At 40.9% G+C, this 20,629-nt stretch overlaps 2 protein-coding genes across 4 annotated transcripts; one reads left to right on the top strand and one right to left on the bottom strand.

Moving 5' to 3' along the window:
* The first annotated feature begins 1,868 nt into the window (after nt 1-1,868).
* On the top strand, nt 1,869-6,537 carry LOC142946728 (angiopoietin-related protein 4-like). 2 transcript variants are annotated; one of them, XM_076088199.1, is made up of 7 exons: nt 1,877-4,136; nt 4,328-4,438; nt 4,584-4,674; nt 5,131-5,244; nt 5,461-5,556; nt 5,646-5,942; nt 6,047-6,537. In XM_076088199.1, exons 1-7 carry the CDS (start codon nt 3,387-3,389, stop codon nt 6,226-6,228), a joined length of 1,641 nt encoding a protein of 546 aa, XP_075944314.1. In that variant the 5' UTR covers nt 1,877-3,386; the 3' UTR covers nt 6,229-6,537. The 2 variants fall into 2 exon arrangements, with proteins under 2 accessions (XP_075944313.1, XP_075944314.1); XM_076088198.1 differs by having other exon boundaries at nt 1,869-4,136; nt 5,646-6,537.
* A 929-nt stretch (nt 6,538-7,466) lies between these two features.
* Nucleotides 7,467-20,603, bottom strand: LOC142946726 (dipeptidyl peptidase 9-like). Of its 2 annotated transcripts, none has more exons than XM_076088197.1 (21): nt 19,945-20,603; nt 18,487-18,577; nt 17,129-17,373; nt 16,818-16,930; nt 16,264-16,437; nt 15,028-15,196; nt 14,833-14,943; nt 14,479-14,607; nt 14,054-14,115; nt 13,861-13,961; nt 13,524-13,701; nt 13,277-13,436; nt 12,397-12,476; nt 11,793-11,963; nt 11,177-11,312; nt 10,889-11,034; nt 10,572-10,718; nt 10,126-10,278; nt 9,475-9,617; nt 9,098-9,209; nt 7,467-8,711 (listed from the first exon to the last, which is right to left on the bottom strand). In XM_076088197.1, the coding sequence occupies exons 2-21, from the start codon at nt 18,540-18,542 to the stop codon at nt 8,619-8,621; spliced, it is 2,679 nt and encodes an 892-aa protein (XP_075944312.1). In that variant the 5' UTR covers nt 18,543-18,577; nt 19,945-20,603; the 3' UTR covers nt 7,467-8,618. The 2 variants fall into 2 exon arrangements, with proteins under 2 accessions (XP_075944312.1, XP_075944311.1); XM_076088196.1 differs by lacking the exon at nt 19,945-20,603 and adding an exon at nt 18,751-19,880.
* Nucleotides 20,604-20,629: the final 26 nt, after the last annotated feature.

The following is a 20,629-nucleotide window of genomic DNA, read 5'->3' as shown; positions in this document are numbered from 1 at the left end:
AAAAGTGACCTCGGGGTTCAGGAAAGTTTCTGGATGTTTTTGGAAGATGAAAACTGTCTTTTGACTCATGTCAAAGTGTGATTTGTTGAGATTAATTAATCTGCAGATAACCAGTTATCTGATGTGTCGGGACAATATGATCAGATATCTGCCGCTCAGTGTCATTCACCTCATTTAAGTCACAGATACAGAAATGCATGTGTAAAATGTTTGTTAATATTATCATTTACAAGCCTAAAATATATCCAGGCACATCACTGCAATCAACATCCACGTTTGAACTTTGCCATACTCGCATATTAACGCGTGTTCCAGAAAACCAAAACAATGAGCTGAAAGACGCTAAAACGCTCGGTAGAGCAACAGATTCAGGTGATACTTATGTGTGGGTCAATTACTATGAGCAACTCCTTACAGATTACACATAAAAATAACTATTAGTGCAGCTTTAACGCAGCTGAATGCAAATACATGAATGAGGCTTTACATAACTGCCAACATCTTTAAAAGCATCAACATGAATCTCATCTTGTGAAGTCGGGGCAAGAAGAAACTTTCCACTTACGAAATCATATAAACCTGTGATGGATTCGTTTAATAAGAAGCATGTATCACTACGATACTACGTCAGAGGAAATCAAATGTATAAGCCAAAATTAGAGTGTGGCTCTTGAATTTCTTTAGAATTAAACAATGATTTGCTGGCAGTGTCAATATAAAAATGAGCGAAACTTTTTAAAAATGTCAAATCGCCCTCAGTTTCCCGTCTGACAATCTAACTGAAGATTTGGATAAATATTATGATAACTACCACCAGAAATATATTTTAATACATCTTCTAGTTTCTGAAACCCTGAATATTTATTCCCATTTACAGGAAACAGCTGTTATGAAAACAAGGCTCAAGGCTGCCTCTGAGCAGAGCTGCGGACACAAAGCTGCGCCTCATGTAAGCTGAGAGCAGGAGGTTCAGGGATACGTGCAGGACGGCAGCCTGCATGCACAGACGATACGTGCACTGGATCACAAAGCAGACACTCGCAGTACAAACAAATGATGTAAATGTCCCGAGGCCGAGGCTTTATCACGAATACAAACAAATGACAAGTATACTGGTTCAATTGTCAATGTTTGGTTTAGTTTCATCTTACTGCACTTTGTAACTTTGCAACAAGAAAATATAGCTCCTCTTTGTCCGTCTGGTTTCATCAGAGGTTGGGAAACATTCATGACTGCAGTTTCAAAATGTTAGTTGCCATTATGATTTAGTTTGACACCACAACAGCAGCTTGTTTATCAGAGACTACAGTCAAACATTGCCACACTGAGCGGTTTCTCTTCTCGACATTTGTTGTCATTTGTTTTTTAGCTTCACTTGCAGCGTGGCTGTCTGTAAGTCCACCATGTTGGTCCACACTGAAATATCTCAACAACTAGTGGATGGGTTGGCATGAGATTTGGTTCAAACATTCATGGCTTAAAGAGGATGAATCCTAATGACTTTAGTGAATACACATCACATTTGTGGTTTTGAATGAAATGTCTGCACCACTATTGGATACATTGTCATGTTCCCCTAATGATGAATTGTAATAACTTTATTATCTCTTGACTTTTCCTCTTGCGACACCATCAGGCTAACATTTTAATTCCTCCAATATTAATAATATATTATGAACTTTGTTGTTTTAAGAAAATACATGTCGAGCAGATTTTCTCATCAGCCTCAGCTTTACTTTGTGTTTAGTACTAATTAGCAAATGTTAGCTTGCTAACATGCTAAACTAAGATGGCAAACATGGTAAATATTACACCTGCTAAACATTAGCATGTTAGCATAGTAACATGATGTTCAGCCTCGTGGAGCGGACATCATGGCTGTAGATGCTTAGTTTAGTTATCATATTCAGAAGTTTGTGAGTTCTTCATGTTGACATTTTGATTTTGATTCATTAGATTAGGGCTGTAATTACTGACTATTATTAATTTTGCTATTGACAAATATTTTCTTGATTAATATTGTTTGGTTTGTAAAATATGGAAATACAAAAATGGCCATCAGTTTCCCTAAAACGCAAGGTTTCGACCAACAGCCCAACACGCAAAGATAATAAGTTTATTATCACAATAGACAGAGAAAAGGCAGATAGTTGTAGAATATTTGTAATTAACTTATTAACTAATCTTTTTAGTGCATCATAACTTCAAGAGTTTAAGAAATCCCTTTTAATCTGACCATTTATAATCTTCTCTTGTCTGAGTAAAATATTTCTTTAAAAACGCTTTTCTTATAAATCACAAGCAAAGCCAAGGTTTTCCATAATGTACTGCGTGTGTGTGTGTGTTTCAGTGTCTGGCACATCATGTGGCATCTGTACCTCATCAGTGAGCTACACCTCGTGCCTTGCGTCAACGTGAGTGATTGTTGGACTTCGTCGTCAGGACCGTGTGTGTAAAAAGGCCTGAGGGTTGAACTTTCCCCTACTTCTCACACTGACTCCTCCATCTTTAAATGTTCTCCAGCATTCCTGAACACTTCAAACTGAAGACGGGCAGCAACTCGCCTGCTTCACTCACTGAGATAACCAACAATATTGAATATCAGTGGTTCATTTGTGGAGGCAAAAGAAACTAAATCTGACCATAACGTCTTGTTGTTTAACATTCAACAAAACTATAACTATTGTGACTTTTTTTTTTTTTTTTTTTTTTAAATCAATCTGAATTTCCACATGAAATTTAAAATAATAAAAACTACACAGATATTTTTGTGTTAGGTTGAATCTTTTTGAGTGAACTGAAATATGGAAAACACAGTAGATAAATATTGTTTTATTACAAACAGTGTGTTGGGGATGTTAAATGCATGCAAAACATTAGATGTAATACTTCATTAATGCAAATAGAATATGAACAAATGAACGCCTGTGATATACAGGATAATTATGTTACAAAGAACAACAATAAGTCAATTAATTGATAAGTCAGCCACTATCGAGTCATTTTTCAAGCAAAAATACCAAATATGTACTGTTCCAGGTTCTCAAATGTGAAGATTCTTGGTCTTAGATGATAATTTGGACTTGTTGTTCAGACAAAACAAGGCAATAATGTCACCTTGTGATGTAATCTTTGCCTTTTCTGATATTTTATAGATGGTAAATCAGTTAATTAAGTTAAAATAATCAGCAGATTAATCAATAATGAAAATAATTAGTTTAAAAGTTTCAGCCCTAGATAGAATATTTGAGTTATTTTATGGAAACTACAAAGCGCACAGCTAGAAAAAAAGACATTTTTTAAACTTTTGTCACAAACTAAAAACTAAAATCAGAAGCAGACTTTGGTAGAAAAGCTCAGTTTGAGCTTTGAAAATAAAACCATCCATGTCAAGTTCTTCCATCAGCGAGTGTTTAATCAGTAAGATTCAGACCTTTCATTGCGTCATGATCCAAGTCTGCATAAGGGTGACTACTATGAAAGACTTTCCACGCCCCCAGCCTTCCGTCATCCCACCTCCAAGCTCCAAAAGCCAATCAGAAGAGCCCTCTGCTGCAGCACTGAGCTATAAAAATCTCTCAGTGCTGTTCAGAGACAGACATCAAAACCAGCTTTCATACTGGAACAGACTCTCAGCGGACACAAAGATGAATATGCCACAGCTTCTCATCCTCCTGATGACCATTTTGGTGCACGCAGCAGTCGCTTTCCCCACAGACAGAAGAGCTCAGCCTGACAAACACGCCTCCTGGGACGACATGAACATTTTGGCTCACGGCCTCCTGCAGCTGGGCCAGGGTCTGAAGGAGCATGTGGACAAGAACAAAGCCCAGATGAGAGACGTCAACGCCAAACTGAAGGCCTTCAACCGCACGGTGGCTGAACTGGAGAGGAAGCAGCAGGAGCAAGATGAAGCTCTGAAGGCAAGAAGCAAAGAGGTGGAGGAGGAGAGGGAGAGGGAGAGGCTGGCGGCAGAGCTGGCTGAGGAGGTGAGGGTGAGGGTGGAGGAGGTGAAGACACAGAGCGAGGACATCCACACCAGGATGGACAGACTGGAGGAGAAGGTGGATGAGGTTCTCAAAGAGCCGACACTGGTCAGCAACAACAGCGATCGCACAGGAGTCTCATTTATCCAGGTGAGGAAAAATAAATAGGAGCATTTCTGAAAACAAAATCCACAAGTGCTAGTTACAAAACACAATCCAACAGTAGTATGTGAACTTGTTTCCCATCGAAATACCTCCATGTCGGATGTTATTTGAAACAAAGCTGTACCCCTGAAAACACAATGACGCTGTGAAGCTGACCAGACATTGTATTTTTCCAGAGACTGGTAGCGGCTCAGAACAGACGCATTGACCAGCTGGTGGAGAAAATCAAGCAGCAACAAGACAAATTGGAGAAGCAGAGTCTGCACCTGCAAACACTGCAAACCAAGGTGAGCCTCGTAGGGTTTAAGCCAGTGAGAGAGAACAAAACTGTGACTTTTCAGCTGCAGGATGATCCCTCAAACCAAAAGAATTAACAAGATGATTGTCAGTGGTTAATTATAGTTTCTTGACCCTGCTCTGTGATCCTCCCAGGTTGCACACAAGAGAGTCAAATCACACCGACGGAGAGATGAAGAGACGGCACTGAGGGGAGAGACAGAAGAGCTGAGCAGAGACGCATCAGGTAAGAAAGTGATGGAGACAAAGTCGCTCTGAGGGGAAAGAAAAAAATGGAATGAGGGAGGATATTGAAAAGACTTTAACCAGCAGTTCAGCAAACGCCTTTCAGTTTGCAACCATTTGCAGAAAGAGAACACAGGAGCTATTCATTTATCCTGAAGTCACATAAGAACAACAACAAACATCACCTTTGCACCTGAATTTATAACACTTGAGTCGCTGGCAGAGCAGTTCACATAGAGTCCAAAGATCAGGAGAAAAAGAGGACAGCAGCTGTTAAACACACCTGTACTGTATGTTTGTAGGACACGGAAAGCCAGATTCATCAACAACGTTTTACAGATGTACTGATTTGAATGTCCAAAATCAAACCTGAGCCCAACAGACTGGCTCTGATGCCTCAGCCTGAACGAACACCTCAATCATCTGATCGGTTTTCTGTGTTCTGGTTTTTCCTCAGGTTTGGCCAGAGACTGTCACGATCTGTTTGTACGAGGGCAGCGAGCCAGCGGCGTCTACAAAATCCAACCACAGAGCTCCCGGCCCTTCAACGTCCTCTGTGAAATGACTTCAGGTGAGAATCATAAAGCAGTCTCAAAAAATCACTCCAGAGAGGGCCACACTAAGAGGAGAAATTTTAGTTCAAAAGGTTTCACAGCGATACATGATCCCTAAGAAATTTAAACAGCTCTTACATTTTTCTATTTCCACTACAGCATCAATACAATACAAAGTGAAGTATTTTTGTGTGCTAAGCCTCTTTAGCTCAATCTTTTCTCTCTCTCTGCAGAAGGTGGATGGACCGTGATCCAGAAACGTCAAGATGGATCCAAGAACTTCAACCAGCTGTGGGAAAGCTATAAGAAAGGCTTTGGCAACCTGAATGGTAAGAAACTTGTCTCAAAGAAGTTCTTAAAATATCAATAAACCTCAGTGAAAATTTAAAATGAATCTCAACATTTCGCCTCCCTTCAGGTGAGTTTTGGTTGGGCTTGGAGAACATCCACTCGCTCTCCAAACAAGGCCAGTACGTCCTGCAGGTGGAGCTCTCTGATTGGGCGGGAGAGCAGCAGCAGCAGCAGCAGCAGCAGGAGGCTCGTTATCGATTCCAACTTGAAGGAGAAGAGAAGACGTTTGCTCTCCACCTGGAGCAGACGTCTTCATCTGGGGCTCAGGAGAACATGACAACCGCAGAATCCGGTCTTCCCTTTTCCACCGCCGACAGAGACAACGACCTCGCTGCAGATGTAAACTGTGCTGAACTGCTCTCAGGTACGAAACCTCAACACGTTCAAACTGTCTGGAGTGGCTTAATACCACGAATAATCAGAACGAAACAAAAATGTTGCTATAAAAATGCTCTTCTTGTGTTGCAGGTGGTTGGTGGTTCAGTAGTTGTGGCGAGTCAAACCTCAATGGCAGATATCCCAGAAGGCCGAGCGTGCTCAGACGGCAGCGGTCCAGAAGACAAGAGATGTTCTGGCCGTCCACAAAGGGACAAAGCCACTCTGTGAAGGCCACGCTTCTGAAGATCGCGCCGACCACAATAAAACAATAAGCAGATCAGTCTGCCTGAAACGGCAGAGGACCAAAGAAAACATGACTCTATTTAATACTAAGTAATGATCTCTCCTAACAGGATCATCACATATTTCTATGCTGTGCCATACGATCAATAAGTGTCACAGTGGACATGTTCAGTCATATTGACAGTTGTTTATTCCCTTTATAAGGGCTTCTTGAGCTTTTTTTGTAATACTTACTGCATGTGTTTTCAGTAGTTCTACAGTGTATTATCTACATCATTTATACAACATTTTATATTTCATTTATATGAAGTGGATGAGAATAAAGTTTTTTGAAAGTTTAATAAGTCTTGGTTCTTTCTTCTTGCTTGAAGGCGTAACAGCAAACTTCTTCTCAATAAAATGAAAAACCATACAAAGAAACATTTTACACTTCAAGTTCTTCAAATGACCGTCTACGTACATGTATGAGTTACGCATTTCATAATGAGTCTATATAAAAAGGTCAAAATAAACCACAAACTGTACATGATTATATTGAAAACAATGCCTCTTACTGGAGAATCCTACATCTGTGGGGTGATGTAAATAAACACAAATGTAAATGAGCTGTTTGTAGATGGTTAACATGAGCCGCTTGAAATCTGATTTTGAATGAATGCTCTTCAGGGCATTCTTTATTACGTTACAATATTTGGCACATAGTGTGACGTTTGTTTAACATATTGGACAAAGGGGTTGAAAATGGTTTCTTTTAAACTACTGCTCCCTGCTGGGGAAATGAGAAAGACCACCGATGTGTTCAATTAAGAGACAGAAAGCTCACAAGTGTATTTTGTATCAGGATGAGATTAATGGAACAGTCGATCTCTCTCTAAAGTGTGTTTCTTAAGAGGATTTTCTCACTTTGTTATTAATGTGAAATGGCTTGCTGGGCCTGTGTTTTACTTCTGTGCAATTTCTTATTTATATAGAAATAAGTCTTCTTGCTGCATTAGGGTGATTCGTATTTTTTTGATTTGGAGTTAGTCATTTTGACTTTTGTGACGTCCATGTTGACCAGAGTTGTGCTCATAAGCCCCCTGAATGTATCCATTCCGTTCATGAATCTAACATTTTCATTGAGTTTGGTGTAATTGGTTTATGTTGTCATTTTAATCTCCTTTCCCCTAAACTCAAACATCAGAAGGCCTCACACTGTTTATCTACCAACTGCCTGAACCGTCAGAGGAATCTTCAGATTTTTTACCAAAAAAAATTACGTTTAAAATACTTTTAAAAAACTGTTTACTTTTCATTTGGTGACAAGACTTTTGGGACGAAAACAAAAAAAAAGTCCACTTCTGTTTATTTCTACATTATCTGAGAGTACATTTAACCATGAACAGGTGACGGTAGCTCATCTGACAGATGTTCATCAGACACATGCGTAACAAGGCATTTTATTGTCGTAGGTCCTCAGACAGATTCCCTGATTTAAACTATACGAGCAAGGCACCTCAGACTGCTAACAGTTGTGTCATACATCATCTCATAGGTCAGTTTGTTGGCACCAAGGCAAATATATGTAATATGTGCAAAATTCCTCAGCAGCAGCAGAAGAAAAAGAAGCTCCCCACAAAATTTAAGCAAGCGAGTGAGCGAGTGAAACAGCAACAGGTCGCTACATAGTTCCACCTTTTATGAATGCATAATAATTCATACAAATATGGTTTAACACTAAGCAAAAAACAAATGTGGCATGTGATTTTTTTTTTCTGGTAGATCTGGCAAAGTGTGGCACAGCACATAAGAAGTATTTTATGATAGCACGTGAGGGCACAGAGTATACGACAAGGGGGCTTGAGAGCTTGTATGCTCTTATAGAGCTCTACGTTTGCTAACATCACTCCAGTGTTTATTCACAGACACAGGACGACGATCATCAGTCGGCTCCCAGAAAAAGGTGAGAGTTCAATAAAAAAAAGGAATTGTAAGAAAAAGAGACAGTAAAACAGAGCTGCTGGTCCACTTCTGTACTTGTTGCATTGCTGACAAAGTTCTGTCTAAACATCAATTAAGTTTTTTATAGACCCCGTTTGTTCAGGAGCAATCCAGCAGATTTCCCTACACTGTAAAATAGAGTGTAGACTCCACGACTTCTTTCTCAGGGAGTGACTCATTCATGGTGACGCTTCTAAAATCTGTAAATTAATCTCGTCATCATTTATTGATGCTAAAATGCTTCAGCACCGTTAAGACTGACGACACAACTCTTGAGGTGTGATGAGGTATGGCATAGCTTGCAGTCAGCGTAATATCATAAAATCGAGAGAAAAGGAGAAGAAGATGCAGGTTTAAATAAATGGAAGAAAGGGAAAGAGGAGACAAGGAGAGGAGGTTAAGAAGCAAGGAAGGGAAGGTCAGTGTGTAGCGAGGCTTATCAGAGGTTCTGCTGGAGGAAGTGCAGCAGCGTAATCTCGTAATGTTCTCCGGACTCTGGACATCGGATGCTGTGTCGCTCGTTGGGGTAAATCTGGAAAAACAGAAACAAAAAAACCCCACATCCAATAATCAAGGATCAGCAATTTCTTAACTTTTGCGAAGCCTATCTTAGTTTGAAATACTGGAAAAACTGGAGAAGCTTCCAGCTGCTGTCTTGTTTTAGTTCATTAAAGAACGAAGAGACACAAGGAAGAACAAGACGCGACATAACAGGTTGTCCTTCACATCTTCTCTGCTAAACTCACTTAAATGTGCTTTGTAACGTGTTGTGGGATGAAGGCAAAACGCATTGGCTCATGATGTGTTGCTGGAGTTTCGGCCTCCTTAGACTTTATTAAAAACAATAGATTCGGACTCGGTTGCACATCTTTCTCACAGACTCCACTAAAGTCAGTATGAATAAGTGAACCCTCTTACCTGCAGGTTGTAAGGCTTTCCTGCCCGGATGAGCTGAGACACCAAGAAGTTAGTGTGAAAAAAGTGCACATTCTCATCTAGGAACCCGTGCAGGATCAGCAGTCGGTTGGGCCTTTGTTTGACAGAGAGACGCAATTCTTAATTTCTTTGCTATTGTTCACATATAAACATGTAGGATGAATTAAACTGATACCAACAGGAATACAGAAACTAAATCAAATTGTGCACTTTGACGTGTACTTCTAACTTGAACCTACAAATGATCAACAATCTGTGTTATTTTGTGACATTAACTGTAAAAACCAGCCTTGTTGGACAAAGGTGGCGGCTGACAGAAGGTGCCGTATAACATGATGTAATAATAGGACTGCTCTCACTCATTGGGGAGTTTGTCGACGTGCAGGGCGACAGAACAAGCCTCGTATCCCTTCTGGTTTTTCTCAGGCGTGTCCAAATATCGCTCTGTGTAGCCGGTGTCATAGGCCATCCACAACGTCACTGGAGCTCCCGCAATGGCAACCTGAAAAAAACACAAACAGGAAGTCAAACAGAAGAAGTGTAAAATCTACTTGAATCATGACCTCAAAACTGAAAGTGAAATTGAATAATGGATTGGGAGAATTATGACACCCCTAGTCCACTGGAAGTGCTCGTGTTCACCATGTCGGGCTGATTGGAAGAGTCTGATATTATGGAAAGAGTCTCGCTCAAGGAGGAGTCTCGTTCTGAAAGCTCGCAAAACTTGATATTTCTCTGTAGGGTCCTTTCCATTATGTTGTCAAATGCAAACAAGCACTTTTAGTGGAAGTAACGTGATATTGGTGCTGCTCACTTGCCCTCGCAGATTGTTTTGTAGCTGCCGGTACAACAGTACCCCTCAATACTGGATATATTTTAAAAAAAAGGTCCCTATTGGTCACTTAGACCAAAAAACATTTACAATAGGGTCCAAGTTAGCCTTTAAGTCTCATACTCACTTACTGCACAACCTTTAGCATGATGAGAGAGTAAACGTTAGTGTCTTTCACCTTGAAGATGTCCGGTTTGTGGATGAGGCCCATTAGGGAGAGGAAGCCTCCGTATGACCAGCCATGGATGGCAACACGACTCAGGTCCACAAACTTGTACTTTTCAGCCACGTAGTGTAAACCCTCCACCTGGTCGTCAATCTCCACCTGACCCTGATTGGAGGAGAACAGATCGGGCATTACAATACACACATTTACTTCTACTACAAGTTTAAAAAGGGCTAAAACAAATAAACTGTAAATACAATAAAGTGACTTAATCTTCCATTTACATTATATGTGACTTCTAACAACATAACTACAAGCTGCATATGTTATCATATAGTAATGTGGTCATGAAACACCAACTGTCATTATCAGTAAATAACTAAATACTTCTTTAAGAGTAAAACATGTAAATAAAACACTGTTCCTTCCCCTGCATGAGTCTTTAATGTGTTAACTACCATTTTGTCCTTCACAGCTCCTTCAAACTTGAGTCCGCGCTGACAGGAGCCTCGTCCATCGATGACCAGCACAGCGTAGCCCAGAGAAGCCAGCGTGCTCAGACGCAGGTACTTCACTCCTTTATAAGAGTTATTCACTAACTGGACCTGGAAGAAAGAAAACAAACAAACATGGTTACAGCAAAAAAAAAAACATGAGGATGATGATATGATGACAAAAATATTGCATTTTACCATTAAAATGTAATTGAAGTATCAAAAGTAAACCTCTAAGTGTGCATGACATGACTCTGCTGTGACAGTGGGGGAGATCAAACCTGGGGGCCACCGTAAACAAAGACGACAGTTGGATGCTTCCTGCCGGGGACCAGGTGGTGTGGTTTGTACAACATGCCGTACAGCTCGAAGCCCGACTGCCCCGTGAAGCTAAAGATCTCTGGAGGAGTGGAGTCGGAAGGAAAACCTGGAAATATACACAAGTCTGAACATTAACTCGGTTTAAATCGGTGGATACGAGTGTAATCTCAAACCGGTGATAGGGGATAAGAAACTGTCACGGCTGCAACACAATATTTTATATGTTGTAAACAAACTGTTTTTAGTACCAGAGGACTCCATCATGCTCGCCCAAAACTGAGGCTCTTTGTGCAGCGGGTCGTCGTCTGAGCCCTGCAGCTTGTAGACGTGCACACAGGGTGCTGTGGTCAAGCTGCTGTAATGGCTGACGAACATGTCAAAGGTCTGTATGGAAAAAAGAAAATAAATCACACAAAACAAGGTTAAACTGCATCCCTTATAATTCATATGTCTGCCGACACCTGAATACAGGATCACAAATTGACATCGTTTTAGTTTTTCTTAATTAAGGTTATGCTCATGGTATTTTGAAAGCCGATGCCAATACATTTATTTTGAGGGTGCTAATGGGTGATATTTTGTGCCAAATTTATAAATAATGTTATAATAAGATTGTGTCAGAAACAGGAGTGAAATAGCCTCTGAACACTTTTAACACACAAGGAATTAACAAATAAAAGTACAGTTTTATGTCTGTTTGAGGTTCATAGAAATTAACATTCTAGTTAATTGCAGATGTGTTGTCCATGAGGCTGCAGGTCTCTAAGTCAGAGAGAATAATGAATTGGGCTGTGTGACGGGTGGATGATTTATGTGTATTTGAATGAGGTTGGAGTTGGTCCAGGCATCACTGATGGTACATACCTGGCTCACTGAGCAGCTGTGGGAGAAGCCGGATTTGGTGAGTCGGACGATTTCAGCCGGCGAGTCGTAGCTCACAACATAGAGGTGATGCTCCAGAGGAGAGTCTTTGGTTCCCTGGAAGTAAACCAGCTTTGCTGCCTCGTCCACCCAAATCTGAGGACTTGATGAACGCTGAAAAAAAACAAAAAAAAAACACAGAGCTAGAAACAGTGTTTGACACAAACAAGAAAAGAAAAAAAAAATCAACATCCTGTTTTGAAGTAGTGCTTTTTCATTAGTTTGCTGTAGTGACAGTACATAGCTGTTCTTTACTACCTGCAACTGACAACTACATAAAACTACTCTTGTTGTTTTTGTGAAATTTCCAAATTATTAAGGCCTCATAAAAATATAATTTATTTAACATCTTGATGCAGGAGACCCGAAGAACGAACCCTAGAACCGTTAACTCTGCTCATGTCATACATACTGCACATCAAGCAGAGCATCTCAAATGTTATGTGAAACTCAGTGTTCTGATGAGAAGGTGGTTCACTTGTGCTGCTCTGGAACGGATACAGTTAAACTTCAGCCACCTTGAACAGATATGTGGGCGGGGCTTTACCTTCGATCCGTGATTGGCCAGCACCTCCCACTCCCCGCAGGTTATGGTGACCTCCTCTTTGACTGGACACTTGAAATCATCTGGTGAGAGAAGACAGGTGCTTGTTTTACAACAAAGGAATCGTTACATTACTTTTATCAATATCACAGTACTGAGCCAGCACCTCTCAAGAGTAAGAAATTACATTTTCATGAATGCTGACGCAGGCATGTGTACAATTCTTGTGCTACTGGATAGAAGTGCTGCCTGTGACACAATTGATCCAGACATGTATATGGTCCCTTTGTGCGATGTCATCCATAGACATGGTATCCCTTTTCATTGTTATGCAGATGACACATTTGTTTTAGGACTGATTTAAGATCTTGTTGATACATTTGAAGGCTCCAGAATATATTTTTGACCTTTAATCTCATTGCTTGTGGTGCCTCATGGAAACACAGATATGTTGAAATGAGTCAATGAGTTCAGGATTGGTTTACAATAATAAAACCAAAACTGAAATAAGTCCGCAAAACAAAAACTACAACAGACAACCGATTACTCAAGATTACACTGAAACGAAACGGGCAAAAATGAGACCAACAGAATAGAAAGTCTGAAACGTTGTGGCTCACATATTTGAAAAACAAATCAAAATGTTTTCCCCAAACTGATTGAATAAATTGGGCTTTTGGAGTTAATAAGTTGGTATGGTACTGTGTGGTTGGGTTAAATTATAGACCAAAACTACAAGGTGTTGTTTTTTCACAAAAAACTATAAATATTAATTAATACATGCTCGTCACTAAAGTCATCAAATGAAGTAAAGACCCCTGTTCTAGGGGGGACAGTTTGTCTGGTGCACCTGAACTGTGAATGTGCTTGTGGAAGGCGTTACCTTCAGAGTGCACGTATCCTGTGGCCCAGTTGTAGCTGCCCTGCTGTAACACTGAGGTGATCTTATACAGGTGACAGAAACCGGTTTTTGATTCATTTACTGCTATGAAGCTGATCTCATCATCGCTGGTTTGGATGAACGGGTGGAAGATGTCGTGCACCTGAAAGACAAATCACGATGTGTTTTTTTCCACTGAAGACTGCACTATTTGTGCAAGATTTTAGAACGATGTGGTGCTGGGCCTCACGTTGATCCAGGTGTCGCTGGTCTCCTGGTAGATGATGAAGGGATGGACGGTGTCTCCGAGGGCCTCCAGGCTCTCCTGCCTGTTGGCTCCCTCCTGATGTGCAGGGATGAAGAGCGCTGGAGGCAGCAGGACCAACTGGAGACGCTGCTGCCGTCGCTCCATCATGACCGCCCACGCACTGACACACAGAAAGAGGAAGAGCTGTGAGGCACGTGCAGCATAGGGACTCCATGTTACTACATTTTTGGTTTTGGAGCATGGCAAAGTTTAAAGACTACGAGTGGTGGTTTTAAAGTTGTGTTTTCTAGGTTTTGGAGAGAGAAAAAAAAAAACATACTATCTGCCGTCTTTTGTCCATCCAGCTCTGGTGATATATTCAGCACTAGGGAACAGGCTGGTGAAGGGAACAGGCAGCTCCTTCTCCTGCGTGCTGACAATCTGAGGGAGAAAAAACAAGAAGCTGGCATTTGAACTTCTCTCTGATGAACTTTCTGGTAAACTATGTTTTATGGCACTGAACAAGCACTTACTTTGCCAAGACTGTCTGTCCGGATTTCTGCTATTTTGAGATTAATCTCCGGATTCTTGCTGCCTGAACACAAAACAAAACCGAGTAGCGTATCAACATAAAAATCCACACGATACCTTTCTGCTATAACTCTAGACTTCTGTTAATAAGTCATGCTGTATTGAATGAGCTACACAACATACATGCACAGAGTTTTAAAAAGTACCCCGTGGAGTTTTTGACCTATAGCTCTCTAGAGCAGTTTCCTTAACATACTAAGACACCAGCACTTCACCAAAGTCAAGAAAACTCCAAGAGCATCCTTAAAAAAAATTGCCTACTGTATATTTATTTTTATCATACAAAACCAGGAAACAACAAATGCAAAATGTATAAATCAAAAGCTATTTGTGTGTGAGTGTGTGTGTGTGTGTGTGTGTAGTGTACCTGCGCGTGGGTATCTGTAGACGTCGGTCTTACGCTCTTCCAAAGCCGGAGATGGAACATGGATGATCTCAACTTCTGACTCGTCCACTTCCTCGTAAAGAATCTGTAGAGTCTTACCACCATCTGATTCTGAGCCAGAGAGAAACCAGTAAAAACAGTAAAGGACGGTTTTGTTTACAGGACTAAACTGCCAGCCGGTAGGTATCGGAATCATTTGAAAACTTAACACAGGTAAAGTCTCATATAAATAAAGTTGTGTTATTTAAGTATCTAATAATAATAATCCATCTTCATTTGATTGCCTCCTTGCTAAGAAAGCTGCGACAGCAATCTATGTCTGTATTTCTCGCTCACCTTCACGAGCAGCTGGTGACCACCAGTATCCGGTGAAACGGTCAAACTCTTCCTGCGTGACAAAAGTGGCAACACCGGCAGATTTGGGGTCGTCTTTTGGGTTTTCAATGCCTAAGAGAAAAATAAAACGATGTGTGAAAACTTCAAAGCACCAGGTAAGACTCTCCAGCAACACCCGACTGTCTCCATCCTGACCTTTGTGGCAGAAGGTGAGCCTCCTCTCTTCCCCCGTCTCAATGCTGGTCACCCAAATGTCATTGTTGTTGATGAAGCCAATGAAGTTGGGGTCCCCGGGGCAGATCTTTGGGTCCATGCGTGTGCCTGAACTCTGGCTCTTAATTTCAACAGGCTCCATGGGAGAAGTCTGCACAGACGGAGAGGTTGACAGACATCTGAGGTCACAGCTGCTGTAGTTGCACACTTTGTCATTAACAGACGGAAAATATGTAAAACATCAGACCAAGACGAGGATGTTTCAGACCAACAGTGATATTTCAGAGTGCAAAAAATCTGACCACATATCAGATAGGCTAGGGCGGTATCTAATTGTTCATACATTTCACTGAGGTATATGGTAGATGAAAGAAATTGTCTAAAAAACTAAATTCTGTGTCTAATTAGCCTTTTTAGACACGTCTTGCTGGGTTTAAATACTTATGGAACATAGAATAATGAATTGATAGGAAAGAGAATGACACTTTCTTTTTTTACTAGTCCTGTAACGTTATACCAACTACTCGCAGTCGCCATCTTTCTCAGCTCAGCTGCCTGTTTAACCAGTAGAGACTGACCTCTAGTGGTGCCAGCTGTGATCATGAATACATCACCTCAATGCAGCATCTCCGTATTATAGAAAGAGGAGTCCCCGTATTTTTGACTATATGGAAGATCATACCGTCGGGATTTCTAAACACCCCTGGTACATTGTAATACCTCGATACTGTCCAAGCCTAATATCAGACTGGTATTGTTTTTAATATAATGCCACTTTCCTGTAAGAACATGTCTATCCAAATTAGGTGATTTTTGGATCAAGTTTTGCCTATTCAGGTTGAGAACATTCTCCCACTTCTTCAGCTAAATATGCAATTTCAAATATTAGAAAAATACTTAACCTCACAGCAAAAAACAGAAATGATAAAGATTCCCTATTTTTGGTTAAGAAAGAATTCTGACTAAAGCTGAAGCAATTTTCTGACATTTTATGGAAATAAAAAGATGTTTTAACAATGAAAATAACAGCTGGTTGCTGTCTGAATTGTGTCTATGTGGGGTAAGTAGTGAGGGGGAATTCTACAGTTGAAAAATAAACGTATCAGTGCTCCCTGGTGGACAAACTGTGTAATAATGAAACCCCGTTTCCAAATGACCTCAACCATATCTTTGCCATTTCTGTGATGTCACTACTTGCTTTATTATCCTTTAACTCACAGTGAAGCTGTTGTTTCCGCCGTCACGGCAATAGTACAGATTGCTGTTGGCCTGGAACAGGAAGAGGCCGCTGGGTCGGTGGTAATCATAGGAGGTGATGCCAGACACCCCCAAGCGTTTCCTCTCTCGCAGCAGCTCCTCCTCCCGCGAGAAGCCCCCGTGGTGAGGGCTGGCCTGAGGTCAGGGGTGACAGGAGGACACACAATGTGACAATTCTGGCCCGAGCGAGGTCAAAGTCGAAGAGGGCATGGAAAACAAACAGACGGTAAGAAATCATTACCAGACTTAATTTAAGAGAGAAATGCTATGTACCAATCAATAGAACCTCTCATCTGCTCTCTCTTCAGCAAAAACAACTTCCGTTAATGAAATCAAGTGGTGGAGATTATTTAGTCTTTAGGGGAAGATTTACAACAGTTGTTTTAAGCTCCACGAGGAAAGACGCTCTTATGAAAAGGAGTGGTTCATAATCATCCTCTCAACAATAATCCTCGTTTGAATCTGGTTCGGATAGTCACATTAAAGTGTCAGAGTGGGCTAAAAATCCTTCTCACCTGAAAGCGATCCAGCATCTTTTTCCATGACAAAACCAATAGAGCCTCTTTGCGGATCTTCTTGGGAATGTCTGAGTAGAGCAAAGCGTTGTCCCTGCTGGCGTAAGGCATTCCTGTGAGAGCAGAGACGCTTAGTCAACAACCGAGCGACCATGTGTACGGGTCCTACGGGAATCTCTGGAAATGCTATCACACGCTACATCTAACTGATTGAGAGCAAAACGGTGTTCCTGTACGAGTTATCTGCCTGAAGATGAATACATATTCCAACAAACTGTGACAGGTTCCAGCTTTCAGGTCCCCGAGCTCACCAAGGTAGTACATGCGGTGGGAGTGCGGACTCGTCTCGTCCTTCTGGATGAACTGGAAGTCGTGTGGCGCCTTGTTGATGACCACGCCCGTGTTCTTGCGGCTGTTGTGGATGATCTTCCGCAGGCCGTCCCACGTGTGCTTCTCCACCTGGAACTGGGTGGGATTCACATCCTCCATCTCCACCACCTCTGTGCTGTCCGAGAGCTCGTCCACCCCGGTCATGCCTGCCAGTGCGTGCCTGATGCTGTGGAAGGAGCTCGGACTAATCAGATACAGCTACAGTAAATCACAACGGGAAAGTAACACTACAAACATGTGTAGATCTCTGATTGAGGACGGTATATTTTACCTAACGAAATGAGACGTTCTGACAGAAAACAGCCTATGCATTGGTCTACTAATCATATAATGTAGGTGTTGGACAATGTGGTCAAAACATATTAAAATAAATCTTTTAATGTTACTTGCCAAGCTAGCAGCGCGGCACTATGGATGATCTGTTGAATAGTGTTTGACTGATTAAGCGTTTTGGCCGAGCGCCGCCACTCCAGCCATAAATGTGTGACAGACTTTGAATTACACTTTTCAATGTAGACTACATCAGAGATTATGTTGTCCGAAAACAATTCCCGACTCCACAAAAACCTTTCGAGCGATTTGGCGTTCTCTCTTCCAAATAATCCAGCAACGCAACAATCCAATTGCACACTTTAGGGTCCTCCTCAACCCGGGAACACGCCCCAACATAATGGTTTGTAAGAGTGGCTTTTAACAATGAGACGGGACATGCAACATCAGTAACAGAAGCTCTGTGAGGAGAGAGAGGCAGCGGGGGAAAAAAACAGTGTGTCGATAAATTAAGGGTTTATTTCAACACACATGTACTGCCCCGACGGAAAAGAGATGTTCAAATTATAACATTATCGTGATGTGTTCAATGGAAGTCTTGGAAAATGTAGTTTTTGCCGTTGTTTGAAGGATACGTTTTCACAGCAATATATAACACATAGAGATGGAATTATGACCTGTTTACCTTCCAAACACTAGCTCTAAGCTGCTTTTAATACATCATCAAATCTACCAATGTCAATATCTGACATTAGTCGATTTGATGGTTTACACTGACTTCAGGACAGTCGAGGGAGAAAAAAAAGTTAGTCTGGTGCTTTGCTGTAAATTATAGTTCTAAGAAAGAAAATCGGCTTATGGTCCACAAACTTAAAAAAACCTAAACGGAATCAGCCAAGAAAATTGCAATCTGTGCACCTCTGCATGTTTTTTTTAATTAAATCAAAATGAAGGAAATTAAAAACAAATAAACATGGTTCTGACAGCTGTGGGGTTGATTGTCCCCTACCTTTCCTGGCCGTCTTCTGTTTTGTCTTCAGTTTTCAGCCTCTTTGCTCTGTGCATGAACCGTTCAACGACCCAGGACAAGCACTGACACCCTGTGGGAAACCAGGTGAACACATAAGAAGTGAAGATGTCAAACAGATAACACAAATTACACATCGTTGCATGGCAGCACCTGGTCCTACTGACAAACAGATCATTTTAACAGTGAAAACCTAGACGATGCCTTGAGCTAAGCTCCTATGATGTACACAGTGAATCTTGTTACTGAAGTGAGGGCCCTGGAGGTCTCTGTGCTGCTTCATCGTGGAGCTGCTACTCTTCAGCCGACCACACTCGCAGCTGTGTGTTCCTGATATGCGGTCTCATTGAGTGTGACTCAGCTGCACGGTGCTCACACTTCAACGTCTGTGTCATAACTGTGGCAAATGTTACACTGTCCCTCCACATTTTACTGTAGGCCGGTCCGTTGGCCTGGGCCTGACTGGAATGCAAATTCTTCACAAGTTCATTCCCAGAAAACACAACAGCCGGTCCCTTCAACCAAATCATGTCTGACAGAGACACAAATACAGTATTTGTACATTTGACGAATAATACAAGGAAACATTCTTCATTCTCCCTAATATACAACCACCTGTTATCACGTGACGTGACAACTGTTGATGAAGGCTGTGAGATGGTTTAATGCTCCACATAAATCTACTGAATGGGTTTCAATCTTTTAAAGCAAATTACTAAAAAAAGATGATTTTTCTCAATTGTATTCTACTTCATGGTAGTCATCTCTTTAAGATATAAATTATATTTTAATGTGTTTAGATTTATGAAAAACGCTTTGGATTGTCTTCGTGACCGTTGACTCTGTTCAGCCTAAAAGATGAGGCCATGAATAAATATTAGAGAATAACCAGTGAGATACTAATTATTCTCGATTGTTTTCCCACGTAGTTTTGTTTTGTAAACACAACTGTGTGGGCTTTTTCAGAGAAACAGCAAACAGTGTTTTAATCGAAAGCAAAAATAAACTTCAAAGGGATAAAGGCTGAATCACTGTTGATAACGTCTCAATGTATTCTCCCAGTCTGTGCCACATATAGACACCTCACTATTTAAACATGTAACCTTATATCTCTGCCATCATCGTCTCAGCTTGTATGTTTTTAAGCATCCATGTTAAATCATCAATTTTGTGACAATAAATTGCGTTAGTTTCGTTTTTTTGACACATCCGCTAACGTTAAAGATGCTAAAATCCACAAAGCTTCTGAACACACGCACACACACAGTGTGTCGTCCCCATCCAACATGACCATAATTAAGCTACAACTGACATCCTGTTAACCTTATAGCTCTACGTCGCTTGGAGCTAGCCAGTTAGCCGCCCATTACCGCTAAACAGGCTAACGTACCAAAACAGGAACACATCTAAACAGACAACATTCATTCCTTTGCAGCTTACACTTTCTGCCCCAAAACCTCGAAAGCTGTTCTCTTTTTGTCGAAGTAGCATCCGTATAAATACAACGGTCCGGATCTGAATAAATTACAGATTTCAACTAACGATACTTTCCAAAGAGATGGTAGCTTAATGCTAATATGCGTACAACGCGGAAATAGCTCGAGAAATGACGATTACGACCTGTGACCCGGATGTTGTATTCCGTTAAACTACAGTGTAGAAACAGCTTCTTTTTTTTTTTTACATCAGAAATAACCCAAATAAAAGTCTGTGGGAATAAAAAACATATTAATTAATTAATCTCTGGTCCTTTTTTAAAACAGCATCTGAATACTGGTGGGACTCAGTTTGTTTAAACCGTAATTGAATCTCAGAAAAGATACCAATGACTCCTATTTTAGCATAAAGGCTGCAACTAATGATTTATTTCATTACTGATTAATGTGACAATTATTTTCTCTAATAAATAAATCGTTTAGTCTTTTTTCTTTTTAAATGTTAAATGTCCATCGCAGTTTTTAAGAGCAAATGTTTGTTTGATCATCAGTCCACTTAGAGACACTTCATTTACAATATATTACACAGAAAAGCGGCATATATTAAAATTGGAGATGCAGGATCCACTACATTTGTTGCTGATGTCATTTTGCTTGAAAACCACTCTTCCAAACAATGAATCATTCAA

Source organism: Anarhichas minor, unplaced genomic scaffold (genome assembly GCF_050575085.1).
Source record: "Anarhichas minor isolate MPS153535 unplaced genomic scaffold, ASM5057508v1 ptg000010l, whole genome shotgun sequence".
NCBI classification, from domain to species: Eukaryota; Metazoa; Chordata; class Actinopteri; order Perciformes; family Anarhichadidae; genus Anarhichas; species Anarhichas minor.
This window is presented reverse-complemented; position numbering and strand designations above follow the sequence as displayed.